Below are 13,949 nucleotides of genomic sequence, written 5' to 3'. Positions count from 1 at the left end.
TCAAACATTAAAAAGTGATTGTTGACTTTACATTTAAATCTATTTTTACTTTTCATCTAATTAATAAAATTAAGAGATTATATTATGCAATTTAATAGTTTAGAAATACTGACAAAAAAAACCATTTGTTTATATAATAGGTTACTCTTTGTAGAAAATGGAACGCATCTAAATACAAATGTCACTCCGGCGTCGTCTTGTCTAAGTAGTGTTCAAAAACCTCTATTAGTTATCCCAGTTTTATTCCAAAGGAGAATTAACTTTCAAGTTTATATTTAATTAAAAATAAAATTTGTTGTGTATTTAGCAGACTTGCGGTATAAAAGTTGAATAGAGTACAAAAATATACAAGATAGCTTATATAAATAACTATTGATAGTTTGTATACTCAATAATGACTCAATGCTACTTTGTTGTCATAATATTTCCACTATTGAACGCATTTTTACTACGCTTTGGGTAGAAATAGTGTAAAATATATTTTTATATCGCTTTGGGTAATCTATTATGTAAATAAACCTAAAATTTAGTGTATATCCCTGTTAGTTCCTAGCTAAACATGCAGCTACGTAGTTTGTAATTGTGAAAACACCGATAACCTATACATATAATTCCCAATATGAATTCGCAAGTTTGTGTGAATTGTAACAACAAGAAACCTGTGAACTCGACGACGAACCGGCTGGTAACGGAGAGCTGTGGTCATGTGAAGTGTATGGATTGTCTCCTTCACGAGAAAGCAGGTTGCGCGGCATGTTTAAGAGATGGGACTGGCCAGGAGGCTGGTGATATTCCTATGACGGAAGATGAGAGTGAGGAGCCGGCGACCGCTTACGAGGTGCCCGTAGAGATCCCTGAGACTGCTAAAGATAATCAGACTGAACTTGAAGATATAAGTAAGAAAGTGAAGCCAGAAACATCTCATGTTAGGATAGAAACAGGTAACTTATATTCTAGTCCTTTGTTTATATTCTTAAATATTCTGTGGAATGTTATACCTTACTTATTGCCAGCTTTTGATAGACCCATAGTAATAGTAAATTTATGCTAGGTTACAATTTGAAGAGAATATAAACAACTAAAAAACAAAGCAATAATAGCTCATGATTAATGGCTTATTACTCATTTACCTCTGTGTTAAGCATTCATAAGTGATAAGCATGACCATAATTCAAATGAAGACCTTCAGTGGACCTGAGTTTCAAACAAACATCTTTATAATGTACACCATTGTCTATGTTGTAAAAGTTATGTAACTATTTTATTTTCTCCTTGCTATGGTAAGGGAGAAATCCTTTCCTGAAACATACCAGATACATCATTTTGGGTAAGTGTGGATCTGTGGATCAACTTAGTAAAAATCTAATCTTATATGGGTTTGATTAAATACCAACAAGTTAATTACCATCAGGTGGTCTGCTCATGTGCTTTTTTTTTATAATATCGAAGTAGCAGACGAGCATGCAGTCCACCTGATGGTAAGTGGGTACTGCCGCCCATGGAAATTTGTAATCAACCCCAGATAGGATTAGATATTCCTACCTGAGGTCGGTCACAGATGCGCCGCTACCCATGAGGACTAAGCTGGAACGCCTCAAAAAAGTCTGTCTCCCTTACCACACCCTTTAAACTGGAACACAGCAGCGCCTAACACTGCTGTTATTAGGCAGAAATAGGTGTGGCTGTGTTGCTGCCGGAGTCGAACCACAAAGGGTTCTACCCATAGAAAAGAAAATCAAGTAGAAGTGGTAAGTGCGAGTGAATGTATCGGAACCGTTGTCGCCAAACTCACACTTGCGTTTTTCATGTTACATATAACACTACTAAAGTAAATATCATTTTATTGGTCATTTATAGTTAACTCGAAAGTATTCTAAAATATACAGAATGAATATGTAAAAACAACTTAGGCGCGTATAATATTAAAGTTTATTTTTCTACAACACATAAAAGCATTTACGTCATTTAGTATTTGAAAATGTAGTTCCGCTACTTGACCATAGATGGCAGTGATTGGGCTTTATGCAATTATAGCCCTAAGCATTTTAAACTTACGGACCAAACTTGCGTAATATTTCTCCTACTGGAATAGTGACAAAAGAGTTTATTTACGATAAAATTATCGATACTCATCGATTTACTGTGCTAGCTATAAATGTAGAATAGAATTAAAATTAAACAAGGATTAATTATTAAAAAGTAAAATAAAAAACATAAGTATTACATCCTAAAAATGAATGCACGAAACGAAAATGTTCCCGAAAGCAGACCGATGCTGTTGAAAAGGGCAGCTTAAGATTTTGTTACATATATAGAGTAACAGATGAAGTTTTTAGCTATTTAAGCTGCCGCAGATTTTAAATTTGTTTTAAAAATATATTATAAAAAAAATAGTTAGGTTAAAATGTTCAAGACTCTAAATACTACGTACTACATAGTTAACGTATTTTTGTACATAGATATATTTTGTAAATGATATAAAGTACGAGTAAATATATAAATGTTAAACATTTAGTAATTGTTCGCATCCTAACAATTATATAGCATCGGTCTATTTCTCCTTACTAGTAGCACTCATAAATCCAAGCCATCGAAAAATAATGAGATATGTCATGAGAGATATGATATGTGAGTACACCTCAGCTATGTGAGTTACAGCTATTACGTAGTAGGTATTACGATACTTTTTGCCGCAAGAACCTAATTTTAGATTTATATAATTTTATTTTCTAAATATAATATTTTCCCTTTATAATAATGTATATTGTAAAATATCGATAAGAAAAATTATACTTGCCCCCATCACTTATTGAGTAGCGTGGATTCTTCTAGACGTTTTGGTATGGTGGAATCAATTAAAAAATGAACTTTATTTGATAGCATTAAGGTTGATGTTAGCGTGACTATGTGGAAATTATTTTTAAATTTGATATTTTTAAGATTTTAGGAAATATAAAATAAAATTGTACTCAGTGATGGTACGAAACACCTCCATTTTTAATTGTCTTCTTTCTGCTATCATTTTTACATTCCAAAATAGCATAATATGTCTTAATAATTTATTTTATAGAATTTGACAAACATCTGTCTCGAACCGACGCTCAAACATGAGTAGACTCGTTTGAAGGCAAGTGAGAGTAACAACGCCTAGTAGTGGAAGCCGCGCCACGCCTACTTAGCACTTCCACTTGTTTTTTCTGTTCCATGGTTCTACCACCTTCAAACTACTCCTATATTATAAAAAAATATCTATATTTTTTCAGATGGTACAGGTAGATACTTTGTATGTACTCTGTGTAAGAAGAAGTTCCATGCGCGCAGCCAGGTGGCCTACCATGCGTATTGCAATGGACAGAGGAAACCTTATCAATGTCCAGATTGTAATAAGGTGTGTATGTCATAAAATATTTTTGTTTTTTATTAATTTAGATATACTTTTGAGTATGTATCTTTGACTATAAAATATCATTTCTGTGCATCTGTTAGTACATATACAATTCAATACAAATACAACAGAACATCTTTTCATCTCAAGAATCATGAAGAATGTCCAAACAGTACCATGTTTTTTGGTCAATCTACAGAAATCAACTGTTTTGGTCAAGGTACAAAGATGTTGCAAGACAGTGTGATGTTATTTCTTATGATACACATCACAGATTATCATGAAATTGCTATGGGACACAACATTCCAACATTATTGTTATGTTATCATGCATTGTTGTATCATATGAATCTCGTATTTGAGCTCTGATTTGATTGCATTTGGCAGTCTGGATAACTATGGAATCTTATGGAAGAGTGTGAAAAGGAAACAGTGATATTATAAGCTAACACCATGACTAGTTAGTTAGTGCTATTTGTTACATAAAAAATACTTTTTGCCTTGCAGAGTTTTGCAGTGTTGTCCCATTTCAAGTACCACATGAGCGTGCATCGCAATGAGCGCACATACTCCTGCGAGGTGTGCGGTGACAGCTTCTTCCAGATGTCAAAGCTGCAGCGGCATAAACTCAAGCACACCAGTTAGTATACCACCTCTACTTGTAGCAATATCTTTTGCTTTAAGATTGATGTAGCAAACAAGAGTGCAGTCCACATGAGTGGACCCTATGGGAAGTCAATGAATAATTACATGTAGAACGGAGAGAGCTGGAATTTTACTTGATCCTAGGTGCTGTTGCCACTTCTGAGTACTTAAATGGTTGACTCATATCTAACATGTCTCTCATCTGTCTATCTGGTTGGTGTGTGTCCTATACTTCTTTTGCCCAGACGGGACCTCCATTTGGGGACCTTCCTACTAAATACTAAATTGGTTCTCTATTCTATGAAAGATGCGGTCAGCCTACTTCAGCTGGCTAATTCTGAGGGCTATGTCAATAAATTTCGTTACCTACAGACCATTAGAATGTGCTAAACTGCTAGTTCGCTCAGAATATAGAAACGAGTCGCGTCGCAACAACAAATTGTAGATATTAGCAGGACGAAGACAGCGCGAGAACCCCACGGCACCCGTCCGTGGCCCGTTCATGCCCACTGGGACATAGCTGCGTTAGTGAGCCCTTACGTTACGGAGTATATGCTAACTAAATCTGCGCGCATCAACTTCAGAGCGAACTATAAGTGTGGCGCGGACTATACCTCTATACAAACTAATATTACCCACAATTTTGCAGAAGAGAAGAAGTACGCGTGTAGCCAGTGCAACAAGGCCTTCAACAACGTGTCGTCGTTGCGCAAACACGGCATGACGCACACGGAGGAGCGCCCGTACGCCTGCGTCGTGTGCTCGCGACGATTCCGGGACTCCTCCAACTATAGGAAGCACCTCGCTAAGCATGAAGGTTAGATATACTGTTTGTAATGTTGTTGTAATGCTCAGATTAAAATAGACAGCCCATTAATGCGTTGGTTGCTACGGTCTGAGCGATTGTTGCGAAGGTTATCATATAATTGTTTAAGCTAATGTTTTAATTCGTAAGAACTGTCTGTCAATTGTCTACGCTTCTATATAGATGCATAAGGTAAGGTAATGTATAAGGTTAGGTAAGTTTGTCCCTGTGGTTCCGGGACCAGAATAGGGCTACAGTATCCCCTGCCTGTCGTAAGTGGCGACTGAAAGGGGGCATCCGGGGTTGCGGACGGCATGAGTGGGAGCTCGAATCGCCCGGCCAGCAACCCTAGGATGGACGGGGGTATGTGTGGTGGCATATTGTTGTGAACAGATGGTGTGGTGAGCGTTAAACTCACCTCACCATCTAGGCGCGTTGCCCCCCAAGAGGACTCCGGTTGCGTTCCGTTGGAGATCCCGGAGTCCTCTACGCAGCGCCGAGGACGGCCATCGGGGGGTTTAGTGAAAAAAAAAAAGGGAAGGTAAGCTAATGTAGTCATCAAATAAATAGATATTGACATTACCTGTATGGTTTGCATTTTTACTTGTTCTCAATTTCAAAATAACTTAAATATGATCTTCTCATTCTCTCTTCTCATTCTCTGATTCATTGCAACATATTTTATCTATTGCTGAGTACATGTATTCGCACGCGCGCGTCGATCTCAATCAAAACCACCAGTTTCTGGTCAAACTGCTATCTGTTACATATCTATATGAAGTAGGAGACAGACATCTGTACCCTATTCTCAATTTCAAAACAACCGATATATGAAATATCACCAACAGAGACAGAGTGCGCGTGCACGGTGTGCGGCGAGAAGCAGGAGTCGCGGCGGGCGCTGCAGGCGCACGCGCGCGCGGCGCACGGCGGCGAGGCGGGCGCGCGCCGCGCCGAGCCGCGCCCGCGCCGCCCGCACCAGTGCCCGCGCTGCCCGCAGGCCTTCCACTCTGGGAAGGACATGCGCCGCCACGCCGCCGTGCACTCCGGTGAGGATGATATTTATGCCCCATATCCTCTGAACGCAGCATAAGTAACCAACTTTAAAAAAATGTATTAAAGTAACATCAAATTGTTTTACTGCCAAAAAATAGAAATAGAAACGTTGTTTATAAAAACAAATTTTATTACAAAAAATAAAAAAAATGTGTATAACTTGTGCGTGTAGTACAAGTCGCACCGCGTGTAGCTGACATCGCTATTGGAAGCAGTTCAGCAAAGTCAACTATACACAGTTCGAAATGAATATATATATATATATTTTATTCATTTAGCGTTAACATATTTTGTGTTTATAATGAGCGTATTGCTTTATTATTTACAGATTCAAAACCATTTCGCTGCAAGGTCTGCAACCGACGTTTTAGAAGGAAGGATAACTTAGAGCGCCACATACGGAATACACACCCCAACTACGACACATCCACTGTAGTGGAGTGCGACGAGAGCGCACTCAAGCAACTCCCACTACATCGACAGGACACACAGGAAATAAACGACTCCGACGAAAGTTATCAAAACGCTGAGAAAGCTAAACTAGAAATACTTAACCCCCTCCCACCTCTCCCACCAGAAATTATCCAAAAACATCTAGACTCGAAAACCACAGATGTAATAGAAATAACCACAAACAAAGAAGTCAATGAAAATATAAGCCAGAATAGCCAAGAGGAAGTCACCTTTATAGATAAGTCGTATATCTTAGAAGCTAATAATGCGAGGGAGAGTGTCATCGTTGGTAAGTGGAACGCGACTATGGAGAGAAAAGTCGCAAGCCCCGTGCCGGAATACGTTCACAAAATAAGAAAGGCGAACTCTATCGCTTGTAGGAAGGACGTCTTACTCCCACCCATAGACGAAAGGAAACTCATAGAGTTGGAGACCAAAAACAATTTGAATAATCTAGACGTGGGCGCGCCGGTGAAGAACATGGAGATTTATAAGAAGATTTTGTATGAAAGAATGGAGAAGGACTCGAGCATGGCGAATGAGGAAGAAGTGAAGATGCATCAGACGAGTCCTAAGCTGCATTGGAGAAGGAAGTTGAAGCTTAATATGAATTGGTGAGTTTTTGCTTTTTAGCACCTCAGACTAGCACCAAGCTAACATACGGGAATTCAATTCGGGAGCCATCCGTGCCGTGGGATTTCCTATTCTCTTTAAAGGTGACAGATGCGTTTTTACTTCTATACCTTAAATGTAAAGTCTTCAACATTTGACTTATATCTAATATATAAAATTCTCGTGTCACAGTTTTCGTTGCCATACTCCTTGACCGATTTTGATGAAATTTTTTGTGCTTATCCGGTATCTATGAGAATCGGCCAACATCTATTTTTCATCCCCCTAAATGTTAGGGGTAGTACAACCCTAATTTTTTTTTTAATTATATGGCAATACAACGTTTGCTGGGTCAGCTAGTACCTATATACAGAGAGTTAGGCAGTCATTACTATGGACAGTTATGTTAACTTCACTTCATTGAATTAACTTATGAAAAATGTTTACTAACTTATGACGTCATAAACTGCAACCAATTATATGCATGTCTGTAGTGTTTCAAATATCTCATAGAACAAAATATAGACTCCATAATATAATATATAATCTATAAATAAAGCTCACTTAAAAATGGTAAAAAAAAACTTACACATTTTTGAAAATTAGTAAAAGTATTTTACAAAGTTGTATTTGTATATTTCAGATATTATTGGAACGGAAGGCTGAGGAATAGTTGGTAAGCAAAGCAGGCAGGTAATATAAGACTATATTATCAATATAATCATTAAACTTTTTCCCTGTGTATAAACTTTTTCAAGTAGACTATTTGGGTAAGCAGGCTTACTGTAGGTACTAAGCTTTATTATTTCTTGTGGACGGATGTGTTTCAACATAAATATCATATGATTTATATGTTGGCTGTGTCCCAAATGTACGAAACTATGTGGAAAAGTTTATGTATTTTATTAACAGACTAACTATTTTTACATTATACGAAGTGAGGGAAATTGTACAATATGTACACAAATATTATATTATTTAAATTGTATGTTTTTAGTATAATGAACGAATACTAACATAATAAATATAATGAAAAGGCTATGAAATTGATAATACAATTCATTATTTAAATAGTCTTCATTTTAAAATTAATTATTTCATAAAAGATGACATATTAATTGAATTATTCATTTTATTTATTAATTATTCGATTGTTTTTTTATTTGGCTCCATTCTTTTTTATTATTATTATATTACTATTCAATAATTATTATTTAAATCTGCAATACAAAATACACAATTTTATTTTTACTTAATATTATTTAATATTTTGACCTGACAAATACTGATAGTAAATCCATAGGTAGTGATGTTATATTCATTTATATTATAACATTATTATAAAATAATTGATGCCAATGCAATTTTTAATTAATTGCAGCATCCTGTACATTGACGCAATAAATATTATTTCTGCTACAAATTTAAATAGTTGCGACACTTGCGACACCTTGCCAACAACAAAGGAAATAAATTGATATATGAGCACTGTAAATTCGTAGTAGTTGTCATCTAAGTGTAGAGAAGTGGTCGCACATATTTAAAATATAGTGTGTTGATTTTCTAAATTCAGAACCAGATATTTTAGGCTCAAGGGCGTATCAAACGATTTAAAATCGCAGATTTTCTTAAAAACACTACTTGTATCTTTTCGTGTCGAAATATGTATGATTATTCAGAATTTTCATGACAGGTCAATTTTATTGTAAGGGATATAATAATAAATGACACTTAATTTCATCTTAAATTGAAAGGATGAAATTTACGAAAGCATTTGATACAATATAAATAAAAACAAACACAAAATTTATAATAATACCGGCAGTTTTCATAATAAACATTTAAAGCATAAAGTATATTATATACTTGTTGACAAAAACTTCAAATCAGCGGTTTTTCTACTGGTTTTGTCACTTTTTACCATTTGAAATACTGTAAAGAACGAAAAAACCTTTAATAAATGAAACAGTGGCTTAGTTTTATGAATGGGGGTGGTACCTATTATAGGGATGTAAAACTATGCACAGACATCACAGAATTTGTTTATTAATACATCTGAGACACAGTGTATTACATAATGTATGTAAAAATGTATGAAAAGGGAAGATGTATATTCTCTGTGGTGTAGTCTTATCGCGAACGATCTACACTAAAGTCAAAATTGATTTTGGATAACTTGTTAAGCGATTAAGTAGTAGGAAATGTATATATAAGGCACTTGAGGGTTACAGGGAGAGATGTGGGTTAAAGAAAGCGAGAGAGAAATTGTGAGAAAGATGCCACGTTATTGGTACATTATGGTTTTAGATGGAATGTCCTAAATGTTTATGATTTGACTTTAAAACCCGAAATACAATGTCTTCCATTTAGAGAAAAGAATTTTGGTGGTCAGTGATGTTTAAGTAATGCCTGAATGATTCAATCGAAATCTAGCCATTTAACTAAACAGCTAGGAAAATGACTAGGATAAAAATTATAATCAATCTGTCCCATGTTTCGCCTACCAAAGATTGACAATTACTAACTAATCTTTAAGTATCACTGGCTGCCGAAATTCGTTTTTTATATGACGGACTTTGTAAGTATGGCAAAAAGGTTCGATGCCCTGTAAAACAATATGTTATAACATACCTCTTTCGCAAAACCTACATAATATCAACGCAATAATTAACCCGCACATACTTATATCAATTGAAAAAAGACTGGAACATTCGTTGAAAATATATAATAAGATAGTCTTTTGCTATGAACTGTATTGTTTTGCTCAAAGTCGAGCTTTGGGTGGTTGTTTGAGGGTGGAGGGTGAGTTTGATATGAATATTAAGGATGTATAATATTAACACCTTTACGCACCATCCCGCTCAGTGCGATGGATGGTGCGTAAAGGGCTTTATAATTAATCGTTTAATTATAGTTGTGTATGCGGAGTTTTGATACTTGAATGAATTGTAATCAGTCAGTAAATTTACTAACATTAGTTGTAAGTCGCGTCCAAGACGCTTTATATGGTATAAAGTTAGCATTGAGTTCTTATTTCACTATGAACACTATTCAGAGATTTGGAAACGTTCTTATGTAATTTGCCAATCGGCCGATTTGTATGTATCCGGCTCGGAGGACCATATTGAAATTATTGATTGATCTCATAAATGAAATAAAAATGTGATTGTTTTATTTAAAATTCGGTATTTGGTATACTGTATAAATTATTAAAGTCGAAATTCAAAAGTATATTTTAAGCGTCCTTTTTGATGATGTAACAATGTTTCTAAATCCTTTGTACTTTTTAAATTTTGTAGTGTTGTGTCGGTACAAAGATTAGTGCGACCTATATAATTTACATCTGTTATCAATAATCAATCTACATATAAATTATCTATCTTATTTTTGCCTACCAAAGAGCAAACTTAGGAACTTCTAGTACGCAGATATTAATATCGATCTTTGGTTAAGATAGGTTGATTATTAATAACCGGTCTCAGTACAGTGTTTTTTTTTTATTTTTAGTACTCACATACCGTCTCTGAAGCAACGATATTAAAAGGATAATAAATATAATAATCATTTATTAACCTAGATTTTGGGATCGGTATAGTAGTAGTTGTAAGTAACTCTTGCATAAGCATAAGAGTATTGTGGCAATAATATTGCTGCTATTAATGACGTTCTGGTCCGTTTTAAGAATACACACGTAACTGTATATCTATTGGTTTGGTGTTTTTGAAAAATGGAGGGTGGTAGAACCTCTCACGAGAGGTATGTCTGCCTGACAATAGTATGACTCCGGCAGCTCCACCACACCTATTTCTGCCTAATAACAACAGTATTAAGCGCTGCTGTGTTCTGTGTTGAAGGGTGTGGTGAGGGAGATTTATTATTCCGAGGTGTTCCGGCTTAGTCCTCAGGGATAACAGATCTGTGGTCGACTCCTGGTATGACTTTTATCTGGGGTTGATTACAGATGTCCACGGGCGGTAGTAGCTTACCATCAGGTGGACTGCATGCTCAAATCAAATCAAATTCGTTTATTACGCTCGTTTTCTACTTTTATATTATAAGGCGTTTGTGGTCATACGCGTTTGTTAATTCTATTACAAAAAATGCATACGTGTAGATTCAGTTACGTGCGTAGTCGCCTGATATTTGTACCAATTTATTTATTGTTACCATATATTGGCAATGTTTGTAAGACTGCAATTTGAAGCCTTTATGAATTTTTATAACCTATGGAAAAACTAGCGAACTAACAGTACTGTATCTTGTTTATTTCGGTATTACTGTGTTTAACGACATAAAAATTAAGAGCATTTACTTCCCTCTTGATATTTGAATAAACATCTCTTAAGGTCAGTTGGGTACTATCGGGTCTGAGGAAAAACCACTGACTAATTTTGTCATTATTTAAATTGCTTGTTGCCAATTAGTATATGGATATACATCGTTAACGTGCAAAATGTACAAGTATATTCTTTAAAAAACGTTCTCTTAATTGTAAAGTTTACCATTCGGCAGTTGGGCCTCACTTTAAGAGGAGACCCGTGCTCAGCAGTAATACAATGAACTCGTATACGTGCTCGTAATGGGCTCACGACGTACACGTGCGTATTTTCATGGCGTGTTGTATTATGACGAGAGTTAAAATAATAATTATAGTTTAAAAACCTCGCTAGAATCGCTCAAGGAAAATCGTTAATCTTTATTCCTGACGATCCTGATGAGGAGAATGGGATAAAATTAAATGGTTAAAATCGTGTATTTTCATCGGTTCTTGATAATTGTTCAAAATTTTAAATTAATCGGACCGTTTGAAGTGGGTTTGAAGTTGAAAAATCTAGTTCAAAGATTCCGTTACATACATGCAGCTCAAGCTAATAAAAGCGTGGTAAAAATATGACGAGTTAGCCTACAATTTCAACCGAACGGTTTTACCTCAGCTCCTCTATTACCCCAACTTACCTTATGTAAATTAATTTGACATCAACTAACAGTGCCTTTTTGAAAATGATGTAAAAAGAATAATGAGAAAATTTCAGTACAAAAAAATATTAGGTGTATGTGTTTTTTTTTATATGGTAGCTTTTGTATTTCAGAACAGTCATAAGTGAAACTGTTTGTTTGTCACTGAACACAATTTTATATGCAATAAGCTTACGCTGCCAAAAATAATGATCGATTTATTACGATTATGTAGTTGGTTACATCGAAATTAATATTTATGGAAGTGGAGCGCGGTTTTCAAACGATATGACGGGAAATTAACCGCCAAATTGTGATAAAAAGGAAAATTTAATTTTATTTATTTTAACAGTTTAAAAGTTCTTTAAAGTGTACAAAATTTGTTGCTAAAGTTTTTTTGTCAAAATGAATGATTAAACAATCCATCGAAAATAATTATATATTTACAATAATCGTGTCTATGTCAGTTCTATGAGATTAATAAAGTAGATTCGCTTCCCTTCTATACATATTATATTTCGACGTGTCATTAACATTTGGAAATTTTTAGTAGTTGTAAACGTGGACTGAAGATCGTGATCTCTTGTACATTGATCTCAAGAATAATTTAATTTTTAAGAAGTCGCAAAGCCGTACTCATTATATGAATAAATTTGAAATTAAAATACGTGAAAAGCTGTAATCTGTCGAAATGTTTGATATCGGGAAAAATTTACAATTTTATAACGATTTGATATTTTTTTTACATAAATATCGGAGCCACAGCTAATTAACCCGTCTCCCAATTAATATGTGCCGTCCTACGGTCGTAGGATAGTCATCACAAGTCATAATAGAATACTGTTAAGTAATTACTAAGGAGAGTATGAATTTTGTATGTTTGAACTTTTGTAATGGAGATTTTCTTAATAAGATAAGTAGTTATTAACTTTTGCAATATCCCCCGGAAACCGATGATCGCTTTTTAAGTTTTATTAATGCTTCTTATAAAAGGAGTAATGATTCATATTAATGATGTGCCGAGTCGGCCATTTTTGGTATTCGAGTACTTTAGTACTCATATAAAAAAGAATCGAGTCAGTACTCGAGTCCAAAGTATTCATAAAGTACTCGGGTACTTTGCACAACATAGTCCAATAGCACGGAAGAGCAAAAAAAAAACGCCACTCACTACACAAAATTAATCAAGTTTTTACTTGTAAGAGTAGTAGTTGTAGTGTACGAGTATCGTCAGTATTCGAGTATTACTGGTACTCGAGTATCACTATTGGTACTCGAGTATGCGAGTTTATGTAAGTACTCGAGTACTGACTCGAGTCGACCTGACTCGGCACATCTCTAATTCATATGCCGTCTTGCATTTTGATAATTTGTAATGTAGAAGTTTTAATATGTAACGGGTACTGAAAGGAATAACTTCGACGGTTATGGTCGTCGAAATGCAATTATTCGCAATTTTACATCCTACATCGTCAACAATATTCTGAATACATTTTTCATCTGTAACTAGCATAATCCTTGTAATACACATTTTATGAAGATAAATGAGCATCACGATTTGTTGCGAGAAACTGTAGAAAATGTTGTTTTCTTGTTTATATATTTTTCATAATTTCAAACCTTTACGAACCTATATATCTATTTGTTATTGGTTTGTGTATTTTACTATTTTTACCTATGACTATATAAATTGTTTATAAAGTATAAACCGTATGCAATAATTTGATACTATTAAAATGAAATATCAAATAATTATTGTTTTATTTATCTTATTCCATAATGTTAATGCGGACTTTATCAATTTAAAAAAAAACATTAATTATTAACTGCTATAGTTTTAGTAATTGAATAGGTATTAAAGTCTATCCATAAATCTGATAAGATTTTTTAATCTTTCATAATATTATAGTAGTATCCTATACTTAATTACTTAACCAGATTAAAATGATTAAAATCGAAAATGATAATCAATTTCAAAATTAATAAAACAAAAGCACTATTAACATTGCTTAGGTCACGGAACAAGAAACACTAGCT

At 34.7% G+C, this 13,949-nt stretch overlaps 1 protein-coding gene across 1 annotated transcript; it reads left to right on the top strand.

Annotated features, from left to right (window-relative positions):
- Positions 1-408: 408 nt before the first annotated feature.
- LOC140742371 (uncharacterized) lies at positions 409-8,138 on the top strand. Its single transcript, XM_073073291.1, has 7 exons — positions 409-941; positions 3,264-3,388; positions 3,893-4,025; positions 4,680-4,847; positions 5,684-5,884; positions 6,220-6,958; positions 7,600-8,138. Coding segments are annotated over exons 1-7 (1,689 nt in total). The 5' UTR covers positions 409-619; the 3' UTR covers positions 7,601-8,138.
- Positions 8,139-13,949: the final 5,811 nt, after the last annotated feature.

Source organism: Epargyreus clarus, unplaced genomic scaffold (genome assembly GCF_041222505.1).
Source record: "Epargyreus clarus isolate Ecla_fem2 unplaced genomic scaffold, WU_Ecla_fem_2.2 ptg000005l, whole genome shotgun sequence".
Taxonomy (NCBI): domain Eukaryota; kingdom Metazoa; phylum Arthropoda; class Insecta; order Lepidoptera; family Hesperiidae; genus Epargyreus; species Epargyreus clarus.
Note: the sequence above shows the minus strand (reverse complement) of the source record. Positions and strands in the feature narration are given on the sequence as shown.